This window comes from Gopherus evgoodei, chromosome 10, assembly GCF_007399415.2.
Source record: "Gopherus evgoodei ecotype Sinaloan lineage chromosome 10, rGopEvg1_v1.p, whole genome shotgun sequence".
Taxonomy (NCBI): Eukaryota; Metazoa; Chordata; order Testudines; family Testudinidae; genus Gopherus; species Gopherus evgoodei.
The window spans coordinates 44,589,375-44,612,226 of NC_044331.1; the positions used below are offsets into that span (position 1 = coordinate 44,589,375).

The 22,852-nt window shown below is 42.1% G+C and overlaps 1 protein-coding gene across 9 annotated transcripts in view; it reads left to right on the forward strand.

Moving 5' to 3' along the window:
* The first annotated feature begins 217 nt into the window (after nt 1-217).
* NEO1 (neogenin 1) overlaps nt 218-22,852 on the forward strand; it is a 559,154-nt gene continuing 536,519 nt past the window's right edge. For all 9 annotated transcript variants that reach the window (XM_030577723.1, XM_030577731.1, XM_030577724.1 and 6 more), the window contains exon 1: nt 218-585. In XM_030577723.1, coding sequence (XP_030433583.1) covers nt 474-585 — 112 coding nt within the window. In that variant the 5' untranslated portion in view covers nt 218-473. The remainder of the gene's footprint in view (nt 586-22,852) is intronic.

A 22,852-nucleotide genomic window follows, 5' to 3' on the forward strand; every position in this document is an offset into this window, starting at 1 on the left:
TCTGGGTTTTCCTGCCGCCCCCTTCGCGCCGCGTTTTCTCTCTCTCCGGGCGGAGTGTGGGATTCCTGGCGGGGGCGGGGGAAGGTGGCGTTCCCCGCCCGCCCCCGGCTGTTGGCCGTCGCAGGAGCGCGCCGCCTCCCGCTGGGAGGGGGTTGAGAGGAGAGAAGTGCGTTTGGCGCATGCGCACGGGCGGCGGTGGTTGGGGGCGGAGCGCGGCAAATGCCCCTCTTGCTGTGTGCAGGAGACGCGAAGCCTGGCGCTGGGACCGGCCCGCGATGCCGTGACTTCCCGCTCCGGCCTCTCTGCACGGACGGCGCTCGCCCCTCGGAGCCCGACCAGGGCAGCCCTCTCCTCAGGCCGCCGCAGACGCAGCGCCCGGTTAAGGGCGAGCGGACCCCGTCCGGTCGGAGAAGCCCCCGGGGGAGGGGCAGCTGCTGCTGGGTGCCCGGCTGCCGGGCTCGGGGCGCGGAGCGATGGCGGCGCGGGGAGCCAGGCGGCTCCTTGGCTCCCTGTGGATCGCCCTGCTCCTAGGGCAGCCGGACCCGGCCGGCGCCGCCGCCAGGAGCAGCTCGCAGAGCCCTGCAGGTAACCAGTCGGGCGAACCCCTGTGGCAGCGCACGACGGCGGTGTGGGGGGGAGCTGGCGGGCAGAGGGGCTCCGCGCCGCGCAGAGGTTGCGCCCGGGCGCGCGTGGGGGGTGGCTACAGTAGCGGCCTGGCGCGGCGCGCAGGGGCTGCCCTGGGTGACCGCTGCGCCCGCGCGCTGGTGGGAAGGGGCCGATGCGGCTGGCCGGGCAGGCGGCTCGCTGAGGGCAGGGGACGGTAGCCCCGCGGCTTTGGAAAGGTCACGGCGGTTGGTCCGGGCTGCGCATTTACGGGCACCGTTCCCCAGCTCTGGGAAGGTCCGTTCCACTTGTGAGAGCGGGACAGCCTTGGGCACCTTACATGCACCAGTAGAGGCCACTGCACATCTCCTTCAGTAGAGTTATCCTTGCCGCTTCTCGGTGCAGGGAGACACACAAGAGGCACCTGGGTCTCTTTTCCCTCAGTATTCCCACCTCCGTTTCCTGCTCTCATTGAAGTCTATGGGCAAACTATTATCGAAATCCGTGAGAGCAGAATCGGGCCCTAGTTGAGTTGCAAGACCTGGTTTGGTGATTTCAGCAGGGACTGCTTACCAGCCGAAAAATGACGGCCTGCGGAGGGTGAGCCTGTTGGGTAAATGAGAGCCAATAAGTAATTTTTTATTTAAAAATTAGTGAGAAATATCTCATGTTTTTGTCTTTGGGTGGGAAGAAATAGGGTTAGATTGTGTCACCCCTCAGGTGATCACTTATGATCTTCTGCATTGCTTGTGCCTCTTGCCTTTTTAACAGTGGGATTGGTAGGCATACAAGACTTTAAATTAATGGTTTTGCAGCATTTCATTTTTTATAATAGTCACACTTGTCAGATTTTTACAGTTCATGATCTTAGTGTTTCCATTATGAATCCTGATTTTCATTAAATCACCTCCAGTTGAAATATAATATGAATTAGCATTTTCTAAATCTTACAAAGAACGTCAAATCTGGTAATGTTATAGAATGCTTATCAAGTCTTTAATAGTGTAAGCTGCTTAGTTTGCAAAGCTTTTGCTAAAAGAGGAAAAAAACACTTTTGTCCCTTTGTTGGCATTTGAATTCATGCTGAAAAAAAATCTGGTTTCTGGTACGAAGAAACCTTCAATTTTTGATTGGAAATCTTATTGTAGCTTTTTCATTTTGAGATTAAAGATGGTGGTGGTGTTGAGGTTTTGTTGAAAAAGAAATTATTGATCAGGCAGTGGAGTTTCTTCATAAACTTGACTTAATAGGCTCTGTTATTACATGATATAGTGTGGCTGTTTCAAATCACATTGGGCAGGAACTTGGCATGGGGGTTGTCAGTGTGGGTCCTGCTATAAAATATGTATGTATGATAGCTGATATTTACATGATAGGAGAGAATTTGTCTGTACAAAATGCAAGTTTTGTAAGTTCTAACTTTGAATTATGGCCTGTACCTTACAAAAAGGATGTTAAAAATGGGATACGGTAGAGAAAGATGTAGTGAAGTGGGAAGGGACCCCACAAAGAGAGAGTACCAAAAACATGCTCTAAATGTTGGAACCAAAAGAAGATTCTCTGGAAGTTGTCTTAAGTCTGTGGCCTGGAGCCAATTAAGTGATTTTTCTTTAAAAAATGATCTAGGAAAAAAAGTACTATATTTTTGTCTTTGGACTGGAGAAATAGGGCTAGAATTGTGTCATCATTCTGAAAATGACAGATTAGTGGTGATCTGCAAAGATTGCTCATGCCACTTTTACCTCTTAGCACTGGGCTTGGATAGCATGTAAGATTTTAAACTTCAGATTGTTTCTGCAGTTATTGCATGTCCTGGAATGATATTGGACAACTGCACTTGGAAAACAAATATTTTGTTCCTCTAGTATATAAAATATAATGTACTTGCTGGGTGCTGCAGGTGCCATTTAACAAAAAAAAAAAAACAACAAAACAAAACCAAAAACAACCACCCACACACTGCTTGAGTGATTTAAAGCAGCAGAGCCCCAGGAGTGAATTCCACCATATGGTTACTATAGGGTTATATATTCCTAATACATATTATTAGGATTGACCGGTTTATTCTTTACATTGTTGCACTATGTAATTCCCATTAATGTTAACAGGAACCATAGTGGCTAGAGGGACAAGAAGCCCATGCCCTTTGTAAAAGTATAAAAAACAAAGTATACTCTTAAATTATTAATTTACCCTTTTGTTACTATTGGTAAGAGTATTACCGGACTTAATGTCCCAAGTCACCATTTATGACATAATTCCTCTTGTCTTAACTATTTATGGAATGATTATTAAATTCCCAAAATATGTTGTTTGGGTCAGAGATCTAGATATTTGACCTAAATCAAAGAGATTAGACGTGAAATGGCAAGAGAAGACAAAACAGAAACAGATAGGGGTGGGGAGGTCAAGGTTTCTTTTCAGTTATATGATCATGAGTTTGCCTGGGTGATTTTGTGAAAATTTTATTATTTCCATTAAGAATTTTTGTATATATTTAACTTGCAAAATAATTATAAACACAGATACTAAAGGAATTACTGATGTCATAGAGCAGTGGTCCCCAACCTTTTCGTCTGATGGGTGCTAGACGAAGGACCACTGCGGCAGTGGAGCACCTGCCGAAATGCCACCGAATTTTGGCGGCGATGCCTCTCGATGATGTCACTTGTTGGCAACAAGTGTCATCATCGAGAGGCATCCCCGCCGAAATGCCACTGAAATTTGGCAGCATATCAGTGGGTGCTCTCCCAGGGGCCAGGACAGGGGCACATTAAGATATCCCCACAGGTGCCACGTTGGGGACCACTGTCATAGAGTTTATGTCCAAAAGGGACCACCAGATCATCCTGTATATCACAGGCCACCAACACCACCTGCATAATAAATCTAATACTTGTCATACATGTATATTGACTATTCAGCATATAATTTGACATGTAAGTGACGTGATTGAAAATAACACCTCCTTGGCTATGCATGATGTATTGTTTTGGTATTTGCATAAGTGCCCATAAGTAGAGTGCAGTGAAAGGCCATCTTGATGTTTTTTCTTTGTGAATAAAGAAGAGACTATTGCAAGTCAATCTGTACTTTATGCAACAGGAATACAGCATAGTTAGTAGCAACTGGTTGGTTTAGTTTAGTCTTCTGTACAATAAGTTTTTCTAACTTTTCAGCTATAGTTGTTAAAAGAGCAAAGTGAATGGACTCAGTTACCAGGGTATTATGCAGAATCTTTCTAGATAGTGCTTTATGTAAAGTTTGTTATTTCAAGGGGAAGGCAGTACATTGCTACTTAGCTAAGTTGTAAGTGGGTGGTTTCTTTCTTTCAGTCTCACATTTGCAGTGATATTACTTTACTACACATTTTAGCATTCTTAAAATTTTTTTTTTTAGTTGTAGGTCCTTGTGATGGTCCACACCCCTAGGGTCAGGGCAGTGTGGCCTATCAGTCACAGTCTATAAAGCAGCCCTTTGGCATAGGGCAACATGGCCTAGTGGCCGGAGTCTATAGCATTGGGGCACCCTTTATGGGGTGTGGCAGCCCCGGTAGGGGGGCCTAGGTCCACCCAGCTCCACCAGGCCCTGGCCCAGGGCCCTAACAGTGGCTTGGCAGCTTGCCACTGACTTAGTGGGGGGTCCTGCTGAAACACACTGAGTTTCCCCAGGTGGGAGGTACCTCTCCATCACCCTCCCTGGATCACTTCCTACCAGAGTCTGTGTTGGGGTTTCCCATGAGATGTTGAGTCCTCTGTGTTCAGCAGGTTTCCACGGTTTCCTCCAGGGTGCAGGCAAGCCATGGATGGCTTTAATTCCCAGTGCAGTCAGAGGCTGTGGCTGGCCCTCCACAGGAGCTTTCCAGGCAGGTTCTTCCCCTGCAGCCTCCAGCCCAGAATGAGCTGGTCTCCCTCCCTTTATACTACTAGAGTACTTGGCCGCATGCCCAGTCTTGCCAGGGAGGCTGGACTTCCACTGTCAATACCATGGGCTTAACCCTGTCTGGGCTAGTGCAGGGTAAGCAGACCCCATCACAGGCCTGTTTGGATTAAATGGTTGTTGATTAATGATGAAATTATTATAGTAAACTAATATATAAATGTACACAGATTTGATCAGTTTATACATATACCTATGCGTAGTATGCATTTGTCACAAACAGGAATTGTGTGGAAAATATTGTCATTTTCATTTTAAATTGGGTTTCTTGGCTTAGTGGTGTTCCTCCTTTCTCTCTATATAAGTGATATAGTACACACCTGGTTATTCTTGGCTATAAAATATCCTGGTGGTTTGCAAGAGATCAGACTTTTGTCACTGTTCTGTTCTAGGATTGATTATTGCCAGGGCAGTGTAATATGGGGAAAAGTGGGAGAGAAAAGCCACATTTTTGTTTGAAGGTTTAATAAATGTTGAGTCTTTGAAATTTGTGTAGAGGCTTGCATTGTTAGTTCTGGTGGAGCTGAGTTCATGTCTTGAGTGTAGGTGAGGAGGACAACTATGGATATCATCACATATATATATTATGTATCTTAATGAGAAACCATTAATTTATTTATTTTGAAAGAGAAGATAAAATTATGCAAGCATCCTCAGAGAAATCTAAACACAGCTCAGGCGTGTCGTTCTTTTTTTAAATAATATTCAGCTAGCTCAATTTTTTGTGGCTTTCTATCTGCATGAGATTTTCAAAAAATGTTTAATGCATGCTTTCCTCTTAGTCAGTAATATGAAGCAATGAAGGTGCATGGAAATGGAACAAGATGGGTGTTTTCAAGAAAATTACATAAAGAACAGTATTAACGTTCTTTTGGCAAATATATTTCTCATTTATGTAACAATACATAATTTCCAAATTGCAGCCTATAGATCACTTTGGGACTGAAAACAGGTGTTGCAGTAATTTTAGCCTTTTAGAAATCTTCAACTTCATGAAATATATGCCATCACAGTTACGATCTTTTTTTTTCTAAAAATGCATAAGGATTTGTTTTCATTTTCATACTTTGTAATGCATGTGTGAGAGGGGAAAGAGTAATGAAATTGTTGCCTTTATCTAATATTTATTAGTTTGTTTTGTGAGGAATCTGGGTTCTGGCTTAGAGAGAGAAGTTAATGAAATGAAAGTAGGCTTGATTCTGCTTCCACTGAAATTAATTGCCAACCTTCTCTTGATTTCAGTGGCTGCAAGATTAGAACTCAACTGACTGCAGGATCAAGATCATTATTTCTCACTTGTCTAATTAAAAAAAAATTTTTTTTTGTAGCTAACATTGCGTTCTTTTCACAATCTCCCATCATTGTGGTACCAGTGTTCCTTTGATTTGTTATCCATTTTCTCTAGACGTTCATCTACTCTGCTAAATATTGGTTACCTAGCTCATTAATGGCTTCACTTGTAAATGGTAACAAATATTTTCTTTCAGAGTTGCCCTAATGTTACCCAGTAGGCCCTAATGAGACTGACTGACACATATGGATAAAAGGCACAAATCAATGATGTACTCTAGTAAAATGCAATAGTAGGCTTTTCTTTTGGTGATGATGTATAGGAGAAATCCCAAAACTTATTTATTAGTGATGTAATACCCAGACTGGTTTGTATGTCTATTTCTTAACTACAACAGACATTTAATGTGGTGCATGGTAATATGATGGCAATAAATCTAGTAGTTAAATGTGACATGTTAAAAGTAGGCTATGACATGCCCAAAGTATAATAAAAAGTGCTGTCAGAAAATATCAAACTGGTTGTTCTTGCAATACAAATTTTAGAGATTTAATTTAAAAGTAGTAGCCTATGTTCACTAAATTTAAAATAACCTATCTGTGTATTTGGATTGTGAATGGGGAAATATACTGCCTGTCCATATATTTTATCATGCTGAAATAGATTGATAAATGATACTGTCTCACCCACCTAGTGTCTCTCAAAATACCAGGTAAAAGAGCCAAAAGAATCTTAAATCCATAGGATAAATATTACAGTGCTATGAGAGAATTTGAGAAATCAACAATTCTACTGGTTGTCTATTGATTGCTCGTGCTCCAATTAAGTCACTAAGGGTATGGCTACACTTGCAACTTCAAAGCGCTGCCCCTGGAGCACTCCCGCGGCAGTGCTTTGAAGTGCGAGTGTGGTCGCAGCGCTAGCGCTGGGAGAGAGCTCTCCCAGTGCTGCAGGTACTCCACCTCTCCGTGGGGATTAGCGTACAGCTCTGGGAGCTGTGCTCCCAGCACTGGGGCACTATTTACATTGGCGCTTTACAGAGCTGTAACTTGTTGCTCTCAGGGGTGTGTTTTTTCACACCCCTGAGCGAGAAAGTTGCAGTGCTGTAAAGCATCAGTGTAGCCAAGGCCTAAGCTGCCAACTGTGGGGGAGGGATAGCTCAGTGGTTTGAGCATTGGCTGGCTAAACCCAGGGTCCTTGAGGGGGCCGTTTAGGGATCTGAGGCAAAAATCTGTCTGGGCATTAGTCCTGCTTTGAGCAGGGGTTAGACTAGATGAACTCCTGAGGCCCCTTCCAACCCTGGTATTCTATAAAGATGGTAACCTGAGTAATTCCATGTAGTTTATGCACATACACACTTCATTTTTTTTATAGTTGCATTATAGGGTTCTTAACACCTCCCTCCCCCACCCCCCTGCTGGTATTGTATGAGGAACTAAATATTAGTTGGAAAAATGAGATTTAGATATAGCAGTATCTAATAAATAACTAACCTATTAGGAGCTTTCATTTTTAAAATGTTCAATATTTTAAATGCTAAATATATACTAAGAGAATACCTTTAACTCTTAATTTTGCAAAGTGAACAATATGATTAACTGATGGATGCAAAAACTTTACATTGAATTGATAAAATAATTTTAGAGATTAAAATTAAAAAAACTATCGATTAAATGGGATGAAGGAATAAACAGATCTGCATTGTTGATGGTGACTCTTCAGGATTTGAGAGGAGGAAGGGAGGTGACTGATGTTTCTTCAGGGTCTAGCTAACACAAAATAGGCTCGGTAATCCATTTTGCGTTCTGTAGTATTCTGTAGAATTCAGTGCATTTTTGTTTATGGATGCTTGCTTTCTGTTACTCATACACATTTAACCATATACGTCTACTATGAATAATATGAAGTGATACAGTACTTTGATAGTGAAAGATTATTGTTATGTGTTTACCATTCTCATGTGCATCAGAGAGTGTAATGATGAAATGGCCTTAAAAGAGTGATAGAAGAAGCAGTTAGTGCTCTTTGATCATTTTACCACAGTGTTATAACTGCCCTTTAAGAATGTGTTACCGCAATGCCATGATACTCTTAAATTCAAAGCGCCCTGCTGAAGAACAGATACCCAAATGTCCTCTAGAAATTCAGTGGATAGAAATTAACATTACATTCCCTGTCTCCAAACATTAGCAATTTACATTGAATTCTTGCATGAAAGTACTTAAGCCCCTGAAGTACTTTATTTTGTAATTCCAGCTACTATTAAATCCATGGATTATACATAGACTACTGTGAATATATTAAGTATCTGTTTTTTTAATGTAAATTGTTTTTAATGATTTCTTCATAAAAATCCAATTGGAAAATTAAATCACCATTGTTTCTAATACACATTTACATGGTGCTGAGAATTCCTTTTGTGATATAAAAGTGCTTTACTGAATGGTTGCAAGTTGTGAAGCAGAGTAATACTTGGACTCATATCACATTACTCCTGAGGGTATTCTGCGCCAAAAAAATTAAAATTCTGTGAAATTCTGCAGCTTATATGTCAAATAAATGTGGAGGCTACAGCATGACATTGGGGAGCACAGGCCACTGGCCGCACGGAGGTGGGAGATCACTGTGCAGCTCCCCCGTCTCCCCTACCCTGGATACAGACTCAGTGGTGAGGCTGCACCCAACCATGCCACAGCCGGGCCCTGACCCTCCATGTGGGCAGGCAGGCTCAGCAAGGCAGGATCCAAGTGTGGAGGGGCTTAAGGGTGAGGGTGAGAGAGCCAGACATGGATTGAGAGGGTTTTGTGTGGGGCAGTCTGGGTGTGGGCGGCTCAGGGGGATCCAGATGCAGTGGGGGATCTGTATGCATTGGGGCTTGTTGTGGATTTCTGGTTGTGACAGTAATGGGACTCTGCAGGGGGTCCAGGTGAAGGTGGTTGGGGCTCAGTGGGGGGGGGGGGGAGGGAGAAGTCTGTGGGAGGGGGAATAGAGCTTGGGAAGGGAATCTGGGTGTGCTGGGCTCAGTGGGGGGGTGCAGATGCTGGGGTAGTGGGGTTCGGTGGGGTGGGGATCTGGGTGTGGGTAGCTTGAGGTGGTCCAGGTGCAGGGAGAATGGGATTCATTGGGCGGTTCTGAGTGTGTGTGTGTGTGTTTGTGGTGGGGGAGTGGTGTTGGTGAGGCTTGGCAGGAGGGTCTGTGTATGAGGAAGTCTAGATGCACGAGAGGTTGGGCCGATGGGGGAGCAGCTCCCTGAGCAGCAATGGGTGCAGGAAAGAGGAGGGAGGGGGAGTTTGCAGAGCTTCCTGCAGCTGGGGGAGAAATCTAGGGGTGGGCCTGACCTGGCCCTGGATGCTGTGCAGAGGAAGAGGAAGTCTAGTTCTCCCCAGCCCAGCCAGGACTAGCATCTGAGCCCAGTGTGCAGGGTAGGAGCCATCAGGCAAGTCTTTCCCCAGTCCTGCCTCCTGCCCTGCAGTGATTTACCTCTCTGCTGGCTGCCCTGGGAACCTGAAACATACTGCTGGGAAAGGTTTCATGACAGCTCTTGTGGCTTCCCTTTGCTTCCCCGTCAGAAAGTAATTTTTCTGTGGGGAAGCAAAGAAATCTGCGGCGAACATAAATTCTGTGCATGCTTCTCCCACAAGTAAACAAATTCCTTTTTCATACAATAGTCTCCAATGCTATTTTATTTTTTATAAATCGTTTTATAAGTTGGTTGGTTGGTGAGTATTCTTAGCATTGTTTAAGACCATTGTGGTGTTGGAATGTTCTGGCAGGATGAAATCAGACTCATTAGAAATCCACACTATTTGGAGAACAGTATGAGACAAGACTTTTTAGGAGGATAACAGTGCCTCAAATTGGGGTGAATCCTGGGTGCCGTGGTTACAGTGGAGGTAACAACTTATAATACGGACTTTAGAAGTGAACATGTTACATTTTTATAGCTACTGCTAATAGAAGTTGCATACTTATTGCTGAGGTTTTTTTGTCCGATCAGTTGCTGTACACAATAGTTACTTCAAGGGTAGGGAAAATAAGTGTAAAAGGTATCACCAAATGGGCATGGTGTCAGTGTGAGAATCTAAAGATTATCATTTGTCACAGTATGGTAAATCCATTCTGCTCAATGAAATGTGATACGTCGTAATATTTGGGAAGTTAATTCATCTGTCTTTTTTCTATGTGTGTGGGGGTAAAATCCCTCCATTTCTTTATAAACCGGAAAAAAAATGCAAAAATAAATGAGTAGCCGTTCTTGTTGGATTTATTAAACCTTTTTTAAGGCCAACTTCTAGGCTTGCTCCCTGGCTTAAGATTGTTTCCACAGTTTGACTATGCTGCTGACTAGTTCATTGATTCTTTTCCTGCAAATCTTTTCTTTGTTTGTCCTAGAAAGATAATTGAAATGTGATCTACAAGATGTTATGTAAATATTTTGTGCTTTTTTTGGTGTCTCTCTTGTGCACATCTATTTAAGACACGGTACATTTCTTTTGTTCACCAATTTTTCACCAATATTTACAGTCAATTTACTGTTCATCAATCATGACCAATCTTATTAGTCTTTCTGCTGTAACTTAAGTTTTCCCATTTTAACTCTTAAAAAAAAATCTACATTTATCTTTAACTCTTTGAGTATTCTAAATTGATCAGCAGTTTTGGTACACCAGTCTGGAACATGTAGACTAGTCCAGTTGCCAGAGTTACACACAGCAGCACCAGGAATTCTGTCCAGAGTTTTAATGCTGAGGACTCTGTATTCCAGCCTCTCTCCTATTCTCTGATTCTTTTTTTGATTCTACAGTGAATTTCAGAATCCATACTTCTCCTTTGTGACCAAAAGGGTTACGAAATATATTTACTCATATTATTAGAAGTGGCGCAAGGATATGTCTTCTAGAATTTCCAAACCTAACGCTACTATGTCAAAGCTTTTAGATCCCTCAGACTCTGAACCATCAAAGAAGTGGTTTTCAGACACCTGCTACACTTGGCTTTTCAACCACCGTTAGTTGTGAAGAAACTATCTTAGAATCATAGAATATCAGGGTTGGAAGGGACCTCAGGAGGTCATCTAGTCCAACCCCCTGCTCAAAGCAGGACCAATTCCCAACTAAATCATTCCAGCCAGGGCTTTGTCAAGCCTGACCTTAAAAACCTCTAGGGAAGGAGATTCCACCACCTCCCTAGGTAACCCATTCCAGTGTTTCACCACTCTCTGAGTGAAAAAGTTTTTTCCTAATATCCAACCTAAACCTCCCCCAGTGCAAGTTGAGACCATTACTCCTTGTTCTGTCATCTGGTGCCACTGAGAACAGTCTAGATCCATCCTCTTTGGAACCCCCTTTTAGGTAGTTGAAAGCAGCTATCAAATCCCCCCTCATTCTTCTCTTCTGCAGACTAAACAATCCCAGTTCCCTCAGCCTGTCCTCATAAATCATGTGCTCCAGCCCCTTAATCATTTTTGTTGCCCTCCGCTGGATTTTTTCCAATTTTTCCACATCCTCCTTGTTGTGTGGGGCCCAAAACTGGACACAGTACTCCAGATGAGGCCTCACCAATGTCGAATAGAGGGGAATGATCACATCCCTCGATCTGCTGGCAATGCCCCTACTTATACAGCCCAAAATGCCATTAGCCTTCTTGGCAACAAGGGCACACTGTTGACTCTAATCCAGCTTCTTTTCCACTGTAACCCCTAGGTCCTTTTCTGCAGAACTGGTTCCTAGCCATTCGGTCCCTAGTCTGTAACAGTGAATGGGATTCTTCCTTCCTAAGTGCAGGACTCCGCACTTGTCCTTGTTGAACCTCATCAGGTCTCTTTTGGCCCAGTAATGCAGAGTTGTATGATGGAAGAGGCAGAAAAAGCTTGGTTTTTTTGATTACTTGGTTACAGATGTTAAGGTTTCTTCTATCTTTCCTATCTGACTTTTCTTCATTGTAGGGCTTATGTGCACTGAACTGAAAGTCATGTTTTTGCATTATGAGCAGATGAATACAGGGCTTTGGAGTGGAGCCCAGAGCTGGAGCGTGGAGCAGCTCCGGAGCAGTGGAGCTGCAGGTTTTTGCCTGGAGCTAGACAGAGCCGGAGCACAGCTCCAAAGCCCTGGATGAATAGAAGTATACAAAAGGCAGATCAGGCTCTATTTTTGTGTATGTCTCTCATGTTCCCTCTCTCATTTATCTTCTCTCTAGGTGACCAGTTCCATTCTTTTTTTAATCTCAATTCATACAATATTTTATGCCCCAATCATTTTCATTGTCTGTCTTTTTTAGCTACATTCTATGTGTTAACCAGAACTGAACATAGTAGTGGGAGTAAGGGTATATCACTGATTTTATGATGGCTTTGTAACAGTTCCTGTGCGCTCCATCCAATTTCTTTATGCCTCCTAATGTCGTTTACTTTTTTTTGACCACAGCTGTACATTGAGAAGTGGTTTTCGTTGAGCTGTCCACAGTGATGCTCAGATCTTTCTTCTGAGTTAGTAAGATAATTTCGAACCCAGTAAGAGAGGGGTAGTGTTTTGGTTTTTCTTTTTTTTCCTTCAGTGTGCGTTACTTTGCATGTATTAACAGTGAATTTCCATCTGCTATCATATTGCCAAGTTGCCCATTCAGGTAGGTTGGTTAGGTCCTTCTGTCCCTCAGTGTCCTCCAGTCTTCGCTAACCTGAATAATTTTGTAATCTGCAGATATTGCCGCCTCAGTGCTCATCCCCCTTTTGAATTAATTAATAAATGGCACTTGGCCCATTTCGAAACCTTGTGGCGCCACACTTAACTTTGTGGCAAGATAAAAATTGACTATGTATTTCTTCTGTTTTCTCTCAGTTTCTGATCCAGGACAGTACTTTGCCTGTTCACCATGACCACCGTTAGCTCAGGATTAAACAAAGACCGTGAATGGCTAGCCAGCCACAAAAGCAGTTACTCCTCCCTTGGTTTTTCACCTCTCAACTGCTAGAAGAGGGCCTCATCCTCCCTGATTGAACTAACCTCGTTATCTCTAGCCTGCTGCTTGCTTGTATATGTATACTTGCCCCTGGAAATTTCCACTACATGCGTTGGACGAAGTGGGTATTCACCCACGAAAGCTCATGCTCCAATACATCTGTTAGTCTATAAGGTGCCACAGGACTCTTTGCTGCTTTTACAGATCCAGACTAACATGGATACCCCTCTGATACATGACCACTTAGTTTCTTTAGTAGCCTCTTGTTGAGGAATTTTGTCAAAGACTTCTTGTAAGTCCAGATAAATTGTCAGTTGATTCTCCGTTAACTACTACTTTACTGACCTATTGAAAAAACTAGAGTTATGAGTTAACTTTGTAGTAGTGGAGTTAGATGCTGCTATTGATGTTCTATGATATTTTTAATTATTAGTTCATCCAGTTGACCCACTACAGAAGTATGCCTTGTTGATTTGTAACTCCCTGTATCTTCCGTGATGCCTTTTTAGTATATGTACAAAATTTGCTACCCTCCCAGTCCTCTGGTATAATATCTGATTGCTTATTTTTTGAGAGTAGCCCAGCCATTTCATTCTTAAATTCAATTGGAACTCTTGGGTGTATCCTCTCTGGATCAGATAATTTACTTATTTTTAATATATCAGTTTGTTGCTGCATCCCTTCTTTTGATACAGCAATTTCCAGTGGCACCTGCTTATTACCAGAAAAGACTAAGTCTGAGTATGTCTCCCTCTCACATCCTCTGTGGTGAAGACTGATATAAAGAAATCACTTAGCTTCTCAGCAATTTTCTTATCTATCTTAATTTCTAACTTTTATAGCATGGTGATCCAGAGGCCTACTATTTCTTTTCTCTTCCTGCTTCTGATATATTTCAAGAGTTTTTTGTTCTTTATACCTTTTGATTTGCTCTTCAGATTCCTTCTTAGCCCTCTCAATTTCCTTTGTAATGCTGCTGTAATTTATGGTTCTTTTTATTGGTTTCACTGGGGTTAGATTTCCATTTCTGGAAGGATATCTGCTTGGCTTGAATAACCCCTTGACCCATGCTATTTAGTCATACAAGTTTTCTTTTTGCTTTTTTTAATTCAAAAATATGCATGACTTTTTAAAAATTATATATTTTTTAAATAGCATCTATACCTAATTTTAATATTTTAATTTCTTTGTTTTTACTTTGGAGCTTTTTTGGCTTCTCTAAGCCGTATCACGTTTTGATATTTGACCAGTATGTATGTTGATAGTTGAATTTTCCCATTATTATGATTTTATTAGACTTTGCCTCTTTGATCTGTTTTGTGCACTGTCTTTTTTCCTTATATGGATGTTGGTTTTATAACTCTGCTTTCATATTTGTAATCTTATAATCTGAGATTTGTATCCTTATAGATTCAACTGCATGATTCTCACCATTCAGATAATTTACTTTACCAGATTGTGTGGAATCTTAGATATATACTACTCTTCCACATCTTCAACCTAATTTTCCCTTTTTATATATTGTATAGCCAAGTATTACAGTATACCACTTACTTTTTCCCACCATGTCTCAGTGATATCTGTTATGTTAGGGACTGTCCATTTCCATACATTCAGGTTAATTTATTGTTGCTTTCAAGCTTTTCACATTTGTATATACAGACATAACTTTTTTTTATTTTTTTATGTGTCTATTATTACCTTGATGTGACATCTTGTTGATTTAATAGCAATTATCTGTGTGATCTTGACCTGTCCCTGCTCTGCTTCTGTTCAGCTGTAACTTCTGTTCTATCCTGTACTTGATACAAAGATACCTTTGTGTTGCTGACATCTCTAACAGATGTCTTTGTCCAACTTGAGTGATCCTTGGCAAATTTCAGTGTTTTCCCCCAAATCCTATGTTAAACAGTTCCCCCAAACTTTATTAATTTAATAGGGCAAGGTTTGGTTCTGCTTTGGTGTAAGATGGAATCCATCCCATCTTCATAGGTTCTTCCTTCCTCAAAATGTACTCCAGTGTCTAATAAACTTTATCTCCTCTTTACATCATCTTCTTATTCATTCATTGAAGCCCTGAATACCTGAAGGAGGTAGCTCCCAACTTCTGTAACACTACTGCTACTACCACTATTACTAATTTGGTGCATTCTCTCCAGTAAGTGTAGCGGGTTACTAAAATGCATTTTAGATCAATAGAACAGTTGCTATAACTTTTTAAAAGAAAGGGGCCTATCTGTGAGGGGTACATCCTGACCAGGGCCAGCTCCAGAGTTTTTGCTGCCCCAAGCGGCGCAAAAAAAAAAAAAAATCCGCGATCGGTGACTGCTCTACCGCACCACTTTCTTCTTCGGCGGCAATTCGGCAGCTGGTCCTTCCCTCCGAGAGGGACCGAGGGACACGCTGCCAAATTGCCACCAAAGAGCCCGACGTGCTGCCCCTTCCCCTTTGCTGCCCCAAGCACCTGCTTGCTGAGCTGGTGCCTGGAGCGGGCCCTGGTCCTTACATTGCTGGAATTTGAGCGCGAAGTAAGGTGATTACACTGATCTGCATGCTGCAGCTTGATGGCAAGCCTGATGTGACCACCATTGAAAGAAATCATGTGTCTCGTGCACACACTTGCGTTCCAAGTTCTGATTTCAGATATTATTGTTGCATTTTTAATCATGAATACTGTAGTCATTATTTGAAAAGTGGGTGGGCCAGGAGTATCAAACATGGTGGGGAAGAAGGACTAGTTAGATATTAATAAGGAAATAAAATGTGAAACTAGTATTGATTTTTGGAAACATTATTTTGAAAATGGGCCACAGAAAGAATCGCTTTATCTGTTGCTCCTTCACAAGACTGCTCATGGGAATTCAATATGATGTAGTGAAGTTGGGATCAAAATGTTTTTACATTGGACAGTGTTAGAGTGGACATCATTTTACTGCAGCAAACTCCTTTATTTCTGTATCAGTTGAGATGATCTTGTATCCAGAAAAATGCAGTTTGGGCAAACGTAACATTACCAAATCAGTTTTGCAGAATACTTATGTGAGACTACAGCCAAGTCATTTTTTCCTTCTGTAATCTTATTAAATTAGGCCTAAACATTCTAAGTAGTTTTCATATGTGTAGACTAAAATTTGCTAAGTTAAAATGCTGCAAATTCACATTTATTTCTAACTGAATCTGCTCGTAATTACAATGTTTTAAAATTCAACTTTAAACTGATAATGAGTTCTCAGTTTTAGCTTTTAGTTACAGTTTTATAGAAAGTTTTCATTCATGTGACTGTTTCCAAATTGGGGACAAACTATAATTATCTTTCTGAAAGAGGTTTGGATCTACTTAGCACTAAGAGGAAATAAACATAAAGCCACTACATGGATTACAGTGTTTTTTTTTTCTGTGTGGCATGGTTGCTTAATATCCATGAAAATACTTTAGCCACTTATCTGTCTGAGAAATCCTAAGGAAACTTCATTTCAGGATCTTCACCTTGACTAGTGTGAAATTTAATTTGTCATTATTTGGAATTATTTAGCTGTATTACAGTGGAAGTGTGTAGTAATAGTATGGACTAGATGCTGTAACTTCAGCATTTTGAAACTGGGAGGGATTTAAAAACATTTTTTTTTCCCTGTAGCATAACTGCCTTATTTAATTGATGACTGCTTTTCATATAAAAGACACATGAACTTGAAATCTAGTCAGTTCAAAAAAAGCATTAAAATGGTTTTAGGTGCTAAATCTGTTCTGAAACCTTCTGCCAGTTGTAATGTTTTTTCAATCAGTTACATTTTCTTGTTTTAAAAATGTTTCTCTTCCTTGTCCTGTTGCTGTATGAAAGAGTTAAGCAAATATAAAATTGAGTTTACAGGGACAGCAGTGATACTGATGATATGCAGTGTGATGGCAATTGCAATTTACCTTGTGCATAAGTAGAGAATTTTTATCTGAACCTTTCCTTTATAATATATATTGATGGTTTCTTATATCAATAGTAGTAGGATTAAAAAAATTCAGACCAAAGTGTGGCTTAAGTTAATGATGATCTTCCTGACTAGAAACCAGAACAATAATGGTTGTCAGTGATACTGACAAGATTAGTGTAAATTTCACTCTGCCTGGGAAAGCAATGAGCAGTACACTGGAGATATTCTCAGAAGAGGAGAATCCAAAATGTTGGAAGCTGGTGCAGGGGTGAAGATGCAGTCAGGCTTTAAAGTTTGTGAGGGAGAGAGTGCTGCAGTTCCCTTCCAGCAACATGGTCTACACTTAAGTTTTACTGGCAAACTTGGTTAGAAGTATGGGTTTTTTCCCTACTTTTAACCAAAATAGTTACACTGAGAAAAGCCCTAATGTGGTTGCAATTATATCAATAATAACCAGACTAGATATTGATAGTCTTGAACATTCAAACAGTATCCAGGGATAATATTCAGTACAAATCCCAGCATTATTCTCTCTTTATTTTCAGTCATAACTGTCTTTGCAGATCCATACAAAAAGAAATTGTGTGCTTTACCTTGTGGGACACAGAACGTTTACTATCAGAAAGTAGTTAGTATGTATACATGTAGAAATGTGGGGCTGTGAGAGACTTCAAGAGGTCATTTAGTTCATTCCCTCCATGCTGAGGCAGGATTAAGTATACCTAGAACATCTCCAACTGTTGTCTCATTAACCTATTTTAAAAAACTTCCGATGATGGGATTGTACACATCCTTAGATAACCTGTTCCAGTGCTTAACTATCCTTATATTTAGAAAAAGCAGCAAAGAGTCCTGTGGGACCTTATAGACTAACAGACATATTGGAGCTTGAGCTTTTGTGGGTGAATACCCACTTCGTCGGATGCATTGGACGAAGTGGGTATTCACCCATGAAAGCTCATGCTCCAATACGTCTGTTAGTCTATAAGGTGCCACAGGACTCTTAGTCTGGATCTGTAAAAGCAGCAAACACGGCTACCTCTCTGATACTTATATTTAGAAAATTTTTCCTAATATATAACAGAATTTGCAGCAAAGGAGATTTAAGCCAATTATTTCTTGTCCTAACCTCAGTGGACAAGGAGAGCAATTAATTGGTTTCCTTCCTATAATAACTGTCTTCAAATATATAAAAGGTTATGTACCCCTCTCAGTCATCTCTTTTTTTTTAAACTGAATATCCCCATGATTTTCAGCTTTTCCTCAGAGATTGTTTTTTAAATCTTCTATCATTTGTGTTACTCTCCTTGGACTCTCTCCAATTTGTCCACATCTTTCTTAAAGTGTGACAGCCAGAACTGGATACAGTGCTCACCAATGCCTAATAGAATGGAACAATTACCTTCTGTGTTTTACCAAGATGCTAATACATTTATTCTTCTAGAAACGGAGTTTGAAAGGCCTGCCCCATAACTTTCCCACAGCTTCCTATTTTCTGCAGACTGGACTGGCCATAGAAGCATCACATTCTATTTATGTTGCACAAAAACATTTGCCTGGTTTCTTTTTAGAGAATAAAGTGTCTTATTAATTTAGGTTTTATTGTGTGGATTGTTTATGGCCAGTGTGTATATTTGAAGGCTGATCTTTTGGGTCTTTTAGGTCTTTTTTGCCTCTTTTTCTTTTGCAGTTTTAGGCTCTTTGTAGTTACTGACTTCTGTTTTTTTCTTATAGTATTCTTTGACAAGTGGCCAAATTTCAAGAAATGAGACCAGTAATGGCAAATCCTCTGTGATTGATGCCCGTGGCCAGATATGTAATGTGGCTGGTTGATGGGTATTTGTTTTAAGGTTGTGGTTTTTATGCTGATTTTTTTTTTTTCAGATGCAGTTGGAAGGAAAGGCTCATACTTTTCTTAACTAAGAAGGCTTTGTGGCCACTTGTTCTGAGCTGTCCATTTTGGTTCTATTGTTGAATGTAGATTCAGACTCTTCAGTCTGCTAGTGTGGTTCCCATGAGTCAAATAAGAAGAGGATTTTTTTTTTCATGTCGTGTCCCTGTGGGTGCTCCACTTTAGGTGCTCTTGATTGGAGATTTTTGGTAGCAGTCCACATCCTGCCTGCACAAGCACCCTAAACAGCCTTAAGCCCTGTGCCAAGGCTATATGGGACTATGCTGTTGGCAGCCGGTATCAAGAAGAGTGCCCTACGTCTCGGTCCTAGTGCTGGTTTTGTTCAACATCTTTATTAATGATCTGGGTGATAGGATGAATTGCACCCTCAGCAAATTCACAGATGACACTAACCTGGGGGAAGAGGTAGATACACTGGAGGGTAGGGATAGGGTCCAGAGTGACCTGCACAAATTGAAGGATTGGGCCAAAAGAAGTCTGATGAGATTCAACAAGGACAAGTGCAGAGTCGTACGTTTAGGGAGGAAGAATCCTATGCACCGTTGCAGGCTGGGGACCAACTGGCTAAGCAGCTGTTCTGCAGAAAAGGACCTGGGGATTACAATGAATGAGAAGCTGGATATAAGTAAGCAGTGTGCCCTTGCATCTGACGAAGTGGGCATTCACCCACGAAAGCTCATGCTCCAAAACATCCCTTAGTCTGTAAGGTGCCACAGGATTCTTTACTGCTTTTACAGATCCAGACTAACACGGCTACCCCTCTGATACAGTGTGCCCTTGTTGCCAAGAAGGCCAACCGCATATTGGGCTGTATTAGTAGGAGCATTGCCAGCAGATGGAGGAAAGTGATTATTCCCCTCGATTTGACAATGGTGAGGCCACACCTTGAGTATTGTGTCTAGTTTTGGTCCCTCCACTACAGAAGGGATGTGGACAAATTGGAGAGAGTCTAGTGGAGGGCAGCAAAAATGATTAGGGGGCTGGGGCACATGACTTATTAGGAAAGGCTGAGGGAACTGGGCTTATTTAGTTTTCAGAAGAGAAGAGTGAGGCGAGATTTGATAGCAGCCTTCAACTACTTGAAGGGGGTTCCAAAGAGGGTGGAGCTCAGCTGTTCTCTGTGGTGGCAGATGACAGAACAAAAGGCAATGGTCTCAAGTTGCAGTGGGGGAGGTTTGGGTTGGATATTAGGAAACACTATTTCACTAGGAGGGTGGTGAAGCACTGGAATGGGTTACCTAGGGAGGTGGTGGAATCTCCATCCTTAGAGGTTTTTAAGCCTAGCTTGACAAAGCTGGGGCTGGGATGATTTAGTTGGTGATGGTCAAGTATCAGAGGGGTAGCCGTGTTAGTCTGGATCTGTAAAAGCAGCAAAGAATCCTGTGGCACCTTATAGGCTAACAGACGTTTTGGAGCATGAGCTTTCGTGGGTGAATACCCACTTCCTCAGATACATGTAGTGGAAATTTCAAGGGGCAGGTATATATATGCTAGCAAGCAAGCTAGAGATAACGAGGTCAGTTCAATCAGGGAGGATGAGGCCCTGTTCTAGCAGTTGAGGTGTGAAAAGCAAGAGAGGAGAAACTGGTTCTGTAGTTGGCAAGCCATTCACAGTCTTTGTTCAATCCTGAGCTGATGGTGTCAAATTTGCAGATGAACTGAAGCTCAGCAGTTTCTCTTTGAAGTCTGGTCCTGAAGTTTTTTTGTTGCAGGATGGCCACCTTAAGGTCTGCTGTAGTGTGGCCAGGGAGGTTGAAGTGCTTTCCTACAGGTTTTTGTATATTGCCATTCCTAATGTCTGATTTGTGTCCATTTATCCTTTTCTGTAGAGACTGTCCAGTTTGGCCGATGTACATAGCAGAGGGGCATTGCTGGCATATGATGGCGTATATTACATTGGTGGACGTGCAGCTGAATGAACCAGTGATGGTGTGGCTGATCTGGTTAGGTCCTGTGATGGTGTCGCTGGTGTAGATATGTGGGCAGAGTTGGCATCGAGGTTTGTTGCATGGATTGGTTCCTGAGCTAGAGTTATTATGGTGCGGTGTGCAGTTACTGGTGAGAATATGTTTCAGGTTGGCAGGTTGTCTGTGGGCAAGGACTGGCCTGTTACCCAAGGCCTGTGAAAGTGTGGGATCATTGTCCAGGATGGGTTGTAGATCCTTGATGATGCGTTGGAGGGGTTTTAGCTGGGGGCTGTATGTGATGGCCAGTGGAGTCCTGTTGGTTTCTTTCTTGGGTTTGTCTTGCAGTAGGAGGCTTCTGGGTACACATCTGGCTCTGTTGATCTGTTTCCTTATTTCCTCATGCGGGTATTGTAGTTTTGAGAATGCTTGGTGGAGATTTTGTAGGTGTTGGTCTCTGTCTGAGGGGTTAGAGCAGATGCAGTTGTACCTCAGTGCTTGGCTGTAGACAATGGATCGTGTGATGTGTCCGGGATGGAAGCTGGAGGCATGAAGGTAGGCATAGCGGTCGGTAGGTTGGTCCTGCTTTGAGCAGGGGATTGGGCTAGATGACCTCCTGAGGTCTCTTCCAACACTAATCTATGATTCTGTACGCTGGTGAACCACCCTTAGTTCTTTCTCGAGCACCTTTGGCCAGAGATTAGTCTAGCATGTGCCTGTTTGCTGTGTACCTGTTTCCCTTTTTACTAGTGTTTTAGCTTTATAGTTGGTTCTTAGAAGTATTAGATTTTTAGTACCTTATAGTTGGAAAGTTTGTTCCCTTTTCTTTCCTTTTCTTTTCACACACATGCTTTTGTTTTTCTTTTTTCTCCTATTGAGGGGCTTGAACGATTATTTCTTCCCAGGAATGCAGGACTCCCTGGGATTTAAAAGGTGCTGCTCTTGTCGAGAAGCAATCCCTGTTAGTGACAGTCATTCCCACTGCATTCTTTGCTTAGGAGACTCTCACTTTCCTCGCAAGTGTAAAATCTGTTCTTTGACGGGAAGACCCTATAAAAACAGGGAAATTAAGTATGGTCTATTAATGATGGAGCAAGCCTTAAAACTGGCTTTGGCCCTGGGTACAGAGAACACCCCCTGGGCTGGGTCCCTCGACGGCTTCCAGTGCCCTGTCATCATCTAGATCGCATTCACTGAGAGCTTCCAAGGGAAAATCCACTCCAAAACCCTAGACTCCAACACTCCTTGACTGCGGTACCAATAACTGCGCTGCCAGTTCCGAGAGCTTCCCACTCCAAGTACAAGAAAGGAGCAGTGCTTAATTTGTGCCAAGTCTTGCCAGGGCAGAGCCCTGGTACCACTAGGCTTGGAATTTCATAAACCTGGCACCTCTGCGCTTGCTTTATACTGCCAGTTAATGAAGCCCTTGTGGAGCCAGCCTAGTCCATTTGACAAACTCCAACAATGCGCACCCCCCCTTCCATGCAAGAGGGCTGATTTTAAAAAAAAAATATTGCATCATGACCAGGGATTCTGAATTTTTATTTTCTCATCCAACATCAAAATGTCTGGTCATGTATGTAGTCAATGAAAGGGGCTGGTAGCATACCCCCAAATCCATCCCTTCTAAAAAAAGGGCCAAAAAAGTCTCGACCTGCTTGGTCATAAGAGCTCTTCATCAACAACACAGTGCCATGAGGCACTGATGTCAAAGTATGGCAACATGAACTATGAGAAGTTCAGTACCTTTATTGACCATTTGCCACAGGAACATCAAGAATAGTTTAGTGCCATCATAAAGGAGGATCAGTTTTAGGCAAAAACTTCACCACAGGCTTCACTCTGTGTGATGGACTCTGCAGCCAGGACTGTTTCCAGTGCAGTAGTGATAAGGTGGTCCTCCTGGCTTCAGTTGTTTGAGTTTCCACAGGAAGTACATTCGACTCTGGAAGACTTACCTTTTGATGGCCAAAAGCTTTATGCAGTTTCTATGAACGACTTGCTTCATATCCTACAGAACTGTAGGGCAACACTGAGGTCATTAGAGATGTGCATGCCTGCAAATAAAATTAAGTTTAGTAGGTTTCAGTTGGCACAAAGATCCTGCCCTGCCCAATTTTCCGCCTTTGTTAGGTCACCAGAGCCACTGGCTAAGAGGTTTTCAAAGAAAAAGCCTGTAGCTACCTCACGTGCTTCATCCCAGCCTTCAACATTGTCCAAGTGCCAGTTTTGATGATTTGGTCAAGAGTCCAGACCACCCAATGACCAGATTTTATCAGTTATGTGACACAACCACCCTTTCCTCAGTTTGAACACCACCTCTCTC